The following is a 12,791-nucleotide window of genomic DNA, read 5'->3' on the forward strand; positions in this document are numbered from 1 at the left end:
CTATGTAATTCACCAGTACAGGAGGTCATGGGGTGGAGATGAATTGTTAAAAGAGCTGAATAGCTTACCATTAATGACACGTAGCTATTCATGCTAAGTAAGTGTGGTAATGTCCCTTGCTTCAAAGCATAAGCATATCATCTATAAGGGTAAGGAAGGAACTTTCTTCTTCTTTCCCCTTTCACACACTAAACTATTAAGTCTATGCATTTCCTCTGAAGTAATGACCACTGGCAGAGGTGGGATAACCAGATTTGATGAATGAGTGAATCATCCACTATGGCAAATCCTGTACTCCTTAGTTAAACATCCACAACTCTCACTTTATATTGCCATATTTGCCAAGTCTCCGTACCACCACCTCCATTGCTCTCAGAACACTGCACTGTAGCAAAGCCTTGGTGTCAAAATGCTACATATTTATGTCTACAAGAGACCAGAAAGATACCAAATAGAGATGTATTGAATGTGATGTGTTTAATAACCACATATGATAGTTGGTATCTGTTGAAAGTAGAATATTAATTTCCAAGATTCTGACCCTGTAAATCTTTTTGTATCAAGCTCTTAGCAAGGAGTAAAAAAGACACTTGCTCCTACTGATTTTTGTTCTATGATTACTGCATACAAACTTATCTTCTCTAAGAAACTTATACTGCAAATTTGACAACTGCATAAGCATCTAGACATTTGGCGTATTTTTCACTACCTTCTTAACTGTATCTCCTGACAAGTCATTCTTCACAAATATTTGTATAGCTAAATGAAAATAAAAGCAGAAAGATAAATTCATTTTACTGAACAATTCAAGGAAGAGCTCTTTTTAAAAACTTTTTCCATAGAGGAGTTGTTTGGGATTTTTTTCACAGTATTTACATTTATCAAAACTAGTTGATAAATATATCAACCTTTTTACTGCCTATCATTTGACACTTTGGAATATTTACCATTTGATATAGGAAACAGGTTAGACAGAATAGAAAAACTGTCTACCTAAACATTCCTTGCGGTTTACAAAATGTATATGCTTCCTGTTTAAGTGATTAAAAAAAAACATTGTTCAAAGAAGATTAAAAAATATTTGAAGTTAGTTAATGCAGCCACAAAACATCCATTTTCAGCTTGGAAACTGACAGCATAAGAAAACAAGCCATTAATAGTCTCTGATTATTTTCTATGTTTTCAGAAACATATAATCATGACAAGTATAACTGTAGAAATATCCATAAAATATCCTTTTTCTAGTTCAGACACTATTTTCTCATTAGAATGCCTCCAGAACTTAGAGGACATAACTAAGACACCCTATATAACCAGAAACTTATTGTTATGAGGGAATGCATGTTCTTTAAGTTTGATACAAGTCAGAGAATTTGGTTCATATTATAAAGCTGAAATTATGAGATTTTAAGCTCTGACGTTTTTGCCAATTGGAAACTTCATACTGTACAAGCAATGTATAATAATCCTTTGAAAGCGCTCTGTGTGTGTGTGTGTGTGTGTGCGCGCGCGTACGCTTCTAGCCTCAGTGAGGTAAAATTCAAAAACAAAGGATCCTTAAACAAACTGTTTATACTAAACAGAAAACTAATTTTCTCAGAGGACACAGAACAGGAGTCGGGGGATAACACTTGATGCCCTATCATGGGTGAGTTTAGTGAAACAGGTATTTATCATCACAGGCTACTGTGAAAAAGGAAAGGATGTAGAGGAGATCTAAAGACAAAGACTTAGAACAAAGAACAAGCTAAACTTTACATAAAGATCAGCTATTCTTGTCCGATTACTTCAAATTCACTCAATGCAAATAAGATTTTGTTAAACAGCACATTCACTAACTTGCTTTTCCCTACTTCTTTTCCACGGGCCCTGCAGCACCAACACACTGAACAGTACAGTACAAGGAAGGGAGAGAGTACTTTTTATGATGTAGTCACTCTGTCTCTCTTTAAGGTATGTCTACACAAGGAAGAAGGTGTGTTTTTTAAACATGATAGATAACGTGATACAACACAATGTAAAATCACATGTATGCAGCAGAGATGATTGGAAAATTGTATTTTTTTCTCTCTATGGAAAACATTTGATTTTTTTGTCAAAAAATTAAAACTAAAGATTTTTGAGCCCAAAACACTTTGCTTTTTCCAACCAAAAAAGTTGATAATCTGAGGAAAGCAGATACTCTCCATGAAAAATTTTGTTTAAATCAACAACCCAATTTTCTGTGGAAAAATAGTTTTGATGGAAAATCTTTGACCAGCTCTACTGGAAATGGAAAGTTACAGCTGTATCTTGATTTAACTGGTTGAGGTGAACAGCACATTCACTAATACCTCATAATACCTCAACCAGTTAAATCGAGGTAAAGCTACAATTTGTCCTATCTGCATTAGAATTATACAATTTTATACATTAAAAAAGCACTTCTTTTCCCTAGCACAGAAAAGGCCTTTTAGACTCCTAGGTCATTAATAGGATCACAGAGCAGGAATATTTAAGCTGAATATGAATATATATTCCACTCAGAATCAGGAAGAACTAGATGATCTAATGACTTTTTCCATCTCTAGTTTAGATGATTCAATATTTTAACCTTTCCCTCCACCCCCATCTTCATCTACAGAATCTTTCCTCAAGATTCTAATGCCAAAGAACAACAGGCAATATAGGTGTGCAGAGGTCTTCTGAAGATGCATAACCATTACCTGGCTTGTCAAGAGGTTCCTTATTGGGTAAGGAATTAATCTACTCCTGGTTCTTGCGCATTCATTGAAAGGTCATTTCCTACAATAGATTACTGAAAGCTACATAAAAAGTTTGTAAAACAGCCTTATTCATTTTTTGCATATGGTCAGCAGAACCGTTACACCAATATCCATTCCTAAAATGTACACTCATGTATACAACTAGGAAGTCTCAGTAGGATACAGTAGTGTATATTTTAGATATTCTTCATCATATGTAATACGCAGTCTGCAATTCCATTGCTGCTCAACACAAATCCAGGAGGAAAAGGAAAGCATTGCATGCAAGTTAGTTACTATTAGCCCTGAACACTAGGACTATACATAAGTGGCTTATGTTATAGCAGATAATTTGGAGAAAAACAAACTTTAGATGGTTCTACTTTGAGCAAGTTGAAGTCAATGAAGTTACTCAGGAATTGGAGTAAATGAAAGTAGTGTCTCATTTGGTCTGAATTGGGCCCAGTGACTTTATTAGATATGGACCATTTTCAAATATGGAACATACGGTAACAAAAAGAAATAAACAGATGTAAGATGTAGAACATGCATAATTTGACCTCCACCACTGGGGCAGCTGTTAGCAGTTCTGTCAGAGTTTACTGCCATAGAATAATGGGCATTTTGGACTTGGCAATACTGGCCTTTTTAGTAAGCAGATTACTATAAAACACAAATTGAAGATTTAAAAAAAAACAACAAGCAAAAACCAAAGCCAGTGAAATTAGGAAATCCATAAGCAAAACATGAAAGGTTTTATAGACCATCTACTTTATTTAGGCTGTATAATACAGAAAATGTGTTATGTAACCAGTTTCCTCTTATTATATATAAGATTAGCAGATCCTGTGGATAACAAAGACCCGTATCATTCAAAAATTACAAGAAATGTTTACTATAAAGATAAGTGATTAATATGCCTATACTGAACTGGAAGGGAATACACCGTTCTCAGTATCACTATTCCAATCACGATATGGTCCATTATAAAGGAATATGTGAAAATTGTCATCATATATTCAAAACACTTCCTTGAGACTCATTCACAGAAAGTTTCACAACATTTTATGCAGGACTGTAAAAAGAATAATTTCTTGAAGAGACATAAAAAAATCAAAAGAGGATTGATTCCCCAGCATCACCATGTGATTTTGACATACAGTCATACACTCTGTAGTTACTCTCGCACTTTTGCCTTCCTTCTCATTCTATGTAAGTCTCCTCTTGCCTCCTTATTATTCTAATCCAATACCCCTTGTTCTTCTAAGACCACTGTGCCTTATATCCCAAAACCCCTTGTAGTTAGTAAAAACTAACACTAACAGCTGTTGATCCCCTTTAATACCTTTGCTACTGAAATGAAAATTGAATAGCTTGCAGTCTGGTAATCACTGAAAATATTTTTATGATAAAATAATTCCTTACCTGAAATACTTGCTTCTTTTCCCCAAAACCATTTTTAACTCTGTTGTGGAAACCTCTAAATTGTCCTGTAGCAATTCCCTTTACAGTCAATAGAATGATTATCATTGCCTGCTCTTCTGGAAAGAAGCCTCACAAATCCCTTTGCTTAGCAGGAAAAGCTCCTCCTGTTTTTACTTCAGCCCACTCCTCCTTTAAATCATTAGTTAACGAAGAACAATTTCATACAGTCTGGACTCTTATCATGTCCTCCCTACCAAGTTGTGTTCTGTATGTGTTCATTACACCTCTTTACAATATCTTTATTTTAGCAACTTTTTCCTAAAATACTTTTGATCTAGGTTATTAAGAGCTTCCCAAAGTAGTTTTCTTGCATGTTTATTATGTAATAATCAACCTATAAAAAAAGAGTTCCATATAGACTTTCCAGAGAAAGAAAGGGTTTCAGAGCTCCTACTGCAATTATAGGCTCCGATTCAGAAAACCACTTCCATACATGCTTAATCACATCCCTCTTCAGTAGAGCTTAGTCGGATTTAGGCACATGCTTGAAGTTAAACATGTGCTTAAGTCTGCTTCCTGAAAAAAGGCGCTTTCCTAAATCAGGTTCCCTCAAGAAATGGTGTGTCTGTCCTGTTCTTTGGGGACAAGTGTCTACACCACAAAAGCCATATCACAGTTCATGCCACTGTACATTTAAAAAAAAAGAAAGAGAGAAAACAGAGGCCAAGGCTTGCATGGGAATGGAAACTGAGCTCCCTTATCATCCTCCCCGAACAGCACATTAGCCGGATGGTGGGTGGAAATTTACTTTTCTCTTGCACACGCTCTACTTAATCTGAAGACAGAACATTTCAGTTTTCAGGGTAGGGTTGCTACCTGTCTTGCCTTTATTCACTGACCATTCTACAAGTTCATGACAGCCTATAATACAAGAATTCAATAATTACCAGCCTTTGCCAGACCAGAGATTTATTATTACATACAGTGGTAATAACAATGTCATCACCACAGACATATGTCTTTATAATATATGACACATGATAAAATATAACACCACTATATAGCAGATAATAAAACATAAGGTAAAATGCATATAGTCAAATCTTTCATTGAACAAAGTGCCACGTCCTCTCAAAGAAGAAAGGAAAGTTGAATTCATAGTCTTTGAATTATCATCCAGAGTAATAAAATATTTTTCAGATTTAAATTACCTCCCTTGAGCATAAGGATAATCATATGCTTTATTACTGACACATTTTTTGGTAAACAGTAGAAACAACTCACATGTTATGAGATATAGTCATTGAAAAGAGTACTTACAATAAAAATAGTATGCAGATGATATAGCCTACATTTTACTGACAGATAAAAATCTTCTTTATCTTTTAATGAAGGTTGCTAGTTAACACTGAAATTGAAAAATAAACATGCTAAGGAAAGTCACAGTTAAAAAAACCTAAATATTTAAATGTACTGAAATGGTTTACAGAGAAGATAGATAAATATTCAGATATCTTCACCAACCGCTTAAAGAAATACACACACAATAAAATATCCCATTGCAGATTCCAAAAACAACCTTAACTCTGACAACTATACACCTGCTCACCCTCAAACTACAGTAACATGGCTTTAGGTCTGAGGGTGTATGCCTGTAGCCCAGTGCACCTGTTATGGCCCTTGGCTCCTTTAAAAGTAGGAGCCATAATTGCAGGTCACAGGTCATAGGCCCATATCCTACAAGAAACAGCATACAAGGCTTCCTGCCTCTTAGGCAGAGGAAGGCCATGGGAGGGATTCTCCTCATCAATCAGGCAGAAAACCCAAGAAGGACACCTACAGGGAGCAGAAGCCAGCTGTGGAGGGCTGGAAGAATCTTGAAGCCCCAGAGACAAGGATTAAGGCAAGACAGGGGTAGTGTTTTGGGTTACTTTGTTTTGAATCATTATTAATAAATGAACTCCCTGAGAAGAGAACTGGAGCTGTGCTATTGCTTGGAGTGAAATTTCACCTTCCTCAGCTGCTGGATCAGCCCACCAGGTTCCAAGTCTGGAAACCCTTGCAGAATCTAAATTACATATAGGGCTTGGAAAATTAACAAATGTCTAACTAGGCAGACGTATATATGAAAGTCAAGAGATGCTCTACCAGTGATGTCTATGAATCATAGTAAGAAACACAGCCCCAGACACACCACAGCACCTGGAAAGAAAGGCTGAGTGCTGGAGTTTATGCCAGGGTGCCATCCTGCATGCAGCAGGCCTTTATTTTTAAAAAATCGGACTCCTGGAAGTCCACTTGGGACTTGGCTAGTGTCAGCCAATTTTCATGGTTTCAGGTATTGCGGTGATTGCTGGTAGTATAAAACCTTAAGACAGACATCTCTAAATCTGAAGCTCTCCTTTCTAGCACTAAAGCTGTTGAAAGATCAGAAACTTGGTTTTCTTCGCCCTATCCCGAACTTTGTGGTTTCTGCCAGGGGTAGGGTCTCTATGAATACATCTACACTGCAATAAAAATACCACTGCACCAAGTCTTAGAACCTGGGTCAATTGACTCAGACTTGTGGATCTCAGGCTGCAGGGCTAAAAATTGCAGCGTGGACATTGAGGCTCACACCGGAGCCTAGGCTCTGAGACCCACCCCCATCATGGGGTTTCAGACTTCATGCTCCAGCCTGAGCCCAAACAGCTACACTGACATTCTTAGCCCCACAGCCCAAGTCCCCTGAGCCCAAGTAAGTTGACCTAGGCCAGCCTCAGCCATACCGATAAGACTATTATTGTAGTGTAGGCGTACCCTATTTCTCTGCTTCTCCCACAACTCCTAGCTGCTGTGAGATGGACCAAGTCTACACTACCTTACTCTTTTCCTACAACCTCCATTTTGTGGATATTCCTTCTCTGTGATTAACTCCAAAGCCTGCCATTGCTCAGTTAGCCCAACAAGCAACAGTGGCATGAAACGGACTTGACTCTTTGTCTCAAACAATCTTGCCCACAGGATAATGAACAGCAACAATGTAAGTGACTGGTCTCTAATTACTTTCATTATGTTGCTGCTTGGCAAAGCTATGAATAGCAGCAGAGGCACTAGAGCAATTTGTCATCAGATTCTGGAGGACAACACTGCACTGAATCACATTCACACAATATTTGGAAGGCTAGCTTTGCAAATATGAAAGCTCATATTTGCGGGGAATAGGTTAGATCCCCACACTCATCAGTAAAAGCTTTCTATTCATCAGCGAGTAGATTTTCAAATCCTAATAATATAGACCTTGAATGGGAGCTAAACACCCTCCAAACCACCACTTACCACTCTTACAGTTCACTGCCTATTATTATTAGAGACACACATATTGTGCCTCTCACCTTCCATATACAGATCACCACCTTAACCCTCCCCCACCCAAAACTTCCCACTTCACATCATGATGTCCCTCACTATTACTACCATAAGGCTCAAAACTCTCTACACCATCCGCCCTCTAAACACGTACTGATAATCTCATTATCTTTCCTTCTTATCCTCCCAGTACAAGTCAAAGACCCCACACTCCAGATGGACAACGCATCCACATTTACCCAGGCCTTTGTACATACATACAGTGTAGACCACACAGTACCCACCTAGGCTAGTCCATTATTAAAGGCTTCTCTATACTTAGAAATAACTCTCTGAGTGGAATAGCAATTTTGGGAAGTTTCCAAGTCTAGTCAAGCCCTTATTTACCAAGGAAGAGATAGAGAAGTCAGTATATCTGAAGAATATTATGATTTTCATTTGAGGTCAGTCATTACACATTTTTCTAAATTAACTAACAGAACATTTGTTGTGAAGTATCTAGGGTTGCCCGCTTTCATCCTTCTGAAGATACGCCTTCACCAGATTATTCCATCCACCAACACTAGTAGCTGTAGATGTTTGATGTAACAGTTGGTTCTGCTGTGAGAGGGTAGTCTTTAAAGGGCTGTATGCAGAAAGGTAATTAAAAGGGGTGACAGATGGACAGTACCCTGGGAGTAAAAATTACATAGGAAGTTTGAAGGACATGATAACTAATTGTGTGTATAATTTCACATCAACCAGTTGTCTACTTCTAGAGAAAAGACAGAGTGTATGTCCCATTTTATGCCTATTGCAACTATGAAGTCCTACCAACCACCTCTATAGTACACAAATGGGGCCAACACAAACCTTAAATACTCACCTTGACTATTACAATTATAAATTCCAATAGTCAATGGGATTATTCACATGGGTAAAGTTACTTACAAGTAGACAGTGCCTGTGCATTGGTTTTCAAGGAGATTTATCTAGATGGAAAGTTTGAATGAGTGATAACAAAGCTATTTTTTTAACCTACAGGAACTCAGAGAAACATTATGTAATGGCCAAGATCCTGACAAACCTTGTTCCAAGTGAGCTGTCCTGCAGGATCAGACTCTAAATCAAGAACAGTCTGACCCGTTTTTTTCACCCCAGACTTTTCAGAAAAACCCTCCTTTGCCTTTAGGAGAAAACAGGCAGTTTTCAGGTCCAAACAGATATAAAAGGAGCTAAAAATAGGGCTTACAGTGGAAACTGGTTCCTCCATAAGACTCTCTTCTACACAGAGAACTGGGAAGATATATCTAACAGTTACCAAGGAAACAGCAAAGTTAAGCCCTGTGTACACTATTAAGTGGTTTAATAACCAGGAAATAAGAGTGAAAAAGTAACTCCACATAAAACTGATTTATTGCAAAGCACAGCATTAACTCAGTCCAATATCTGAACTTTATAGTCCTTATATCAAATGAAGCTGGTTTTGAGCTTTGAAACCTGTTATTCAATTGCAGAAAGAACTTTGGTTTGCCTGAAGAGAAAGAGTAATATGCTGGAGAGCTTTGTCCAGGTAACGGCAATAGGGATGTTGTTAGTCAACTACAGGTCAGAGTTAGGGAAGAAAGAGTTATTAGAAGTTAAATTGACTCCTAAAATGTAGAAGAATCATTCCTAGTTTATTGATTTAATGATATTGTCTTCTGTGCAGCATCCTTAACAGAGGCCGCTCTAGCTAGAGCAGACTAGGCAGTTGCCTGGGGCGGCAGATTTCTGCGAGTGTAAAGTTGCCCAGGTTCCCTCCATTGGTGGTGGCAGGAGATGACCTGGGGAGGGAGTGATTACCAGCCACAGCTCTGGGGAACAGGAAGTGGCCACCTGCCAGGCTGCCAGGGAAGTGCTCCCGCCTCATCCCCAGCTGCTCCCCATCCCCATTGCAGGTAAGATCACGGCCACAGCTCAGGGCTGCTGCTGGCGAATGCTGTCAGGGCATGGGCCACAAGTGCCACAACCCACCTGGCTCCATGTCTGCATCCAGCTTGCACCTGCTGCTCCGCATCTGGTCCCCACAGGTCCTGCTGCCCAGGCAGCCCCTGGTTCCTGCCCCAGTTGGGGCCACTGCTTCATCACCACCATGTCCAGGCTCTGAAGGTGCTGTCATGCTGCAATTTATGAGCCCAACAGTGAGGAGCTCATCTGGAAAGGTGCAGGCAGGGGCAGACTAGGGAGTGTGGGGGGTTGCTGGGGACCAGGTGGACTGGGATGTGGACTGGGATAGGCTGGGGAATGGAGGGCTGGGTCGGGGACTGGCAGTACAGGGGCCAAGGTGCAGGGCCAGGTTGCAGAGAACCCCACTCTGTCCAGTGGGAAGGAGTCCACTGTGCAAGTGGGATCAGCACCTCCAGCCTGGTTGGCTTCATTTGGGGGTGGTTCTGCTGCGCCTTAACTAGAGCCTTATGGGCTGGGAGCTGCTCCCTGCTGGTGCCCAGGTCTCACTGTGGTTGAACTGAGTGGCTCGCTGTTCAGGGGTGCTGAGCTGGGGTTCACTCCTCTCTTGAGCCTTAGGCAGCTGGTGCCAACCCACTCACAAAGGGCCACTGGGAAGGGCAGCCCCATCTGCAGGTATCACTCACCCTGGGAGTGGGTCTCAACTGCTTGCAAGGGCCTAGGGGACTTTCACCATGGCCTGGCCTGGCTCAATCCACTCAGGTGTCAGAATGTTCCCATCCCGCAGGGGCCGGCAACAGGCCCAGTGACCTTGAAGCCCCAAGCTGGGGTCTGCCCTGTGAGCCTCTGACCTTGAGTTGGGGGTTGCAGCAGCTGGGGAGATGCTGGGGGCTCTGCCACAAATTTCTGAGCAGGTTGGGGGTGCACACTGAAGTTTTGCCTACGTTGGCAAATTGTCTTGAGCTACGTCTGATCCTTAACCAGTGTCTGCTCTTTCCATTTGATTTGAACTCAAGTGTGACATTTACTGCAAGAAAGGGTTTGTTAATCCCGGATCCTGAACAAAGAAGCTAAATAATTAAATATATCTTGAAACAAAAATCAGATGCCATATTACTCCTTAGGGTCCTGTCTATACCAAATAAAATATCCCCTAAAATTTTCCACAATTATTACCACTGATGCAGTTTCCCCAGTGGAAGTAACAGTGGGAGTGGTGGTGTACATCAGGTTCAGGAGACTGTCGGTGTTTTAACCATGTCAGGTAAACCTGTTCTGAGCAAAGTTAGACAGCCATGTAGTTCGAATAGTAGCGGTTGTTCTATACTAGCACTCCCTTAAGTAGAGCTTTGATCATGGTAGCAACGGTGGTAACTTTTAGGGCAAAAGGCTTGAGTAAACACAGATTATAACATCACACACCTGTGGGACTTTACAACTTCAGTCCACCCAGTGCTTGCTATAAAAATCATTTTATAGAATTTTACAGAACAATCATTTTGACAAGTACTGTACGTGTATGCCACAGAAATAACATATATGCTTCATTTCCACAACAAGCCCTCCCCACCTCCAATGGCATTCCACTTCAGTGAACACTTCAGAAATGGCAAAGGCCAGTGCTAACTACTAAACCATGAGAATTCAAAACACTCATAGCTACTCTGATTCAAAGCTAAATCCTTTAGGAAGATTATCTGCACCAAAATCAGGAAAATCCTGCAACTACAGCACTTTTATACTCCATCTTTGAGAAGGAATTTGGTTTCCCATAACTCTTTTCTCAATAATACTATACATTATTTTTAACCATGGGGGAAATGTTTTCAGTGGGGGCAGGGGGCAATTCAGATTGTGCGTGTGTCTCTGTAGCCTTGGGCCTAAGAACTATCTACAGGCAGTTCCTTCCACACCTAGAGGCCAGCATTCAGTTGACAGTGAGAGAAAAATTATTTGGAAGGAAAAATATTTAAATCAGACACCAGCTCAAGCAACCAGATGTTACCTTACAAGAAAGGGCTAAAAAGAAGACCACATTCACTTACTCCCTGGGACTTACGTGTGATGGTACAAGGCTGCACTTCCAATCTGATTATGATTTCACAGCATCTCTTAAAAAATCACCCTTATTGTGTCTCAGATTTTGTAGGGCATGAAAGTGGTTCGCAATAAGCTGAGCACCATACTTCACAGCACAAAAGTCAAGAAGTCTTGAATAGATTGTGTTTGGTGTATGTGTGGGAGGGGTGTCAATCACGGTGTGTTTTTTGAAAATGCTGTTCTGTTATCTGTCCAACCTATCCGAAGTTCCACCTCAATCCCCCGAGGGGTAACTGTTGCCTACAGCTACTTCCCCGGCTAGGGCATCCTCACAGCTGTTTGCAACCTGACAGGAAACTAAAGGCAGGGCGCCGGCTTCACATTTTCAAACAGTTTGAACCACTGATCGCCCATTAACAACAACCAACAACAACGTTTCATCACAGCCCAAGGCTCAGAACCTCACCAGCTTTATCTTCGCAGCAGCCTTGGGACACATTTTTTTTTTTTTACACGATCCCACAGCAGGTGCCAAGGGGGAAACGCCATAAGCCATCACCAGCCAAACCCCAGGAGCTCAGCCCCCGTGTCAGGTGAGTGGCATGCCGCAGCAGCTCTGGCGGCGGGCTTTGCTAAAGCCCCCTGGCAGGCTCTTTCCGCCCCCCACCCACGCCTCGGAAGGCGCCCCGGGGGTCAGCAGCCAGGGGCCAGCACTGCAGCGGGGCGCGCACAAGGGGGGCTGGCTGCTAATGGGAAGGGAGCAGCAACCTACCCCGAGAGCTTTGCAATCTTCACAAAGCTGAACACATCCATCCATGCAGGCAGCGAGCTGTGCCCTCCGCTCGCTCGCTCACTCCAGCGGCAGCAGCAGCCCCATGGTGGGGAGGAGGTGGTGCCCGGGTCTCCAGCGGCAGCAGCAGCCCTTGCGGAGGAAGGCGCTGGCGGCAGAAGCTGCTACCCCCCTCCGGCCGGGAGCTGGGCGTGCAGCATCTCGGAGCAGCAGCATGGAGCTGAGGGCAGCCCCCTCCCGCGCCCCCGCCCGGGGAAGCTGAAGGGCTGGGGAGGAGACGCTTCAGCTCAGGCCCCCGCCTCTCTGTGCGGCCAAGCGGCGGGAGGCGGCCGCGCTCAGGAGCCCGCTAGTGCTTGCAGTACCCCCAGCGCCTCTCCCGCCTGTGGGTGGGCGCCGCCGGAGAGGGCGGCAGCAGGAGAAGCGAGCGCCGCACGCTGGCTCCCTCCGCAGCCGGCGGCTGCCTGGAGCTGGCCCGTGCAACAGAGCCTCCCCCAACGCAGCCCGGGCCGGGGGAGCCC

At 42.2% G+C, this 12,791-nt stretch overlaps 1 protein-coding gene across 1 annotated transcript in view; it reads right to left on the reverse strand.

Moving 5' to 3' along the window:
* Positions 1-12,396, reverse strand: part of FRMPD4 (FERM and PDZ domain containing 4) — a 449,028-nt gene extending 436,632 nt beyond the window's left edge. Inside the window, exon 1 of the mRNA XM_044982210.1 lies at positions 12,256-12,396. Coding sequence (XP_044838145.1) covers positions 12,256-12,296 — 41 coding nt within the window. The 5' untranslated portion in view covers positions 12,297-12,396. The remainder of the gene's footprint in view (positions 1-12,255) is intronic.
* Between the last annotated feature and the right edge of the window lie 395 nt (positions 12,397-12,791).

Source organism: Mauremys mutica, chromosome 1 (genome assembly GCF_020497125.1).
Source record: "Mauremys mutica isolate MM-2020 ecotype Southern chromosome 1, ASM2049712v1, whole genome shotgun sequence".
In the NCBI taxonomy this organism is placed as follows: Eukaryota; Metazoa; Chordata; order Testudines; family Geoemydidae; genus Mauremys; species Mauremys mutica.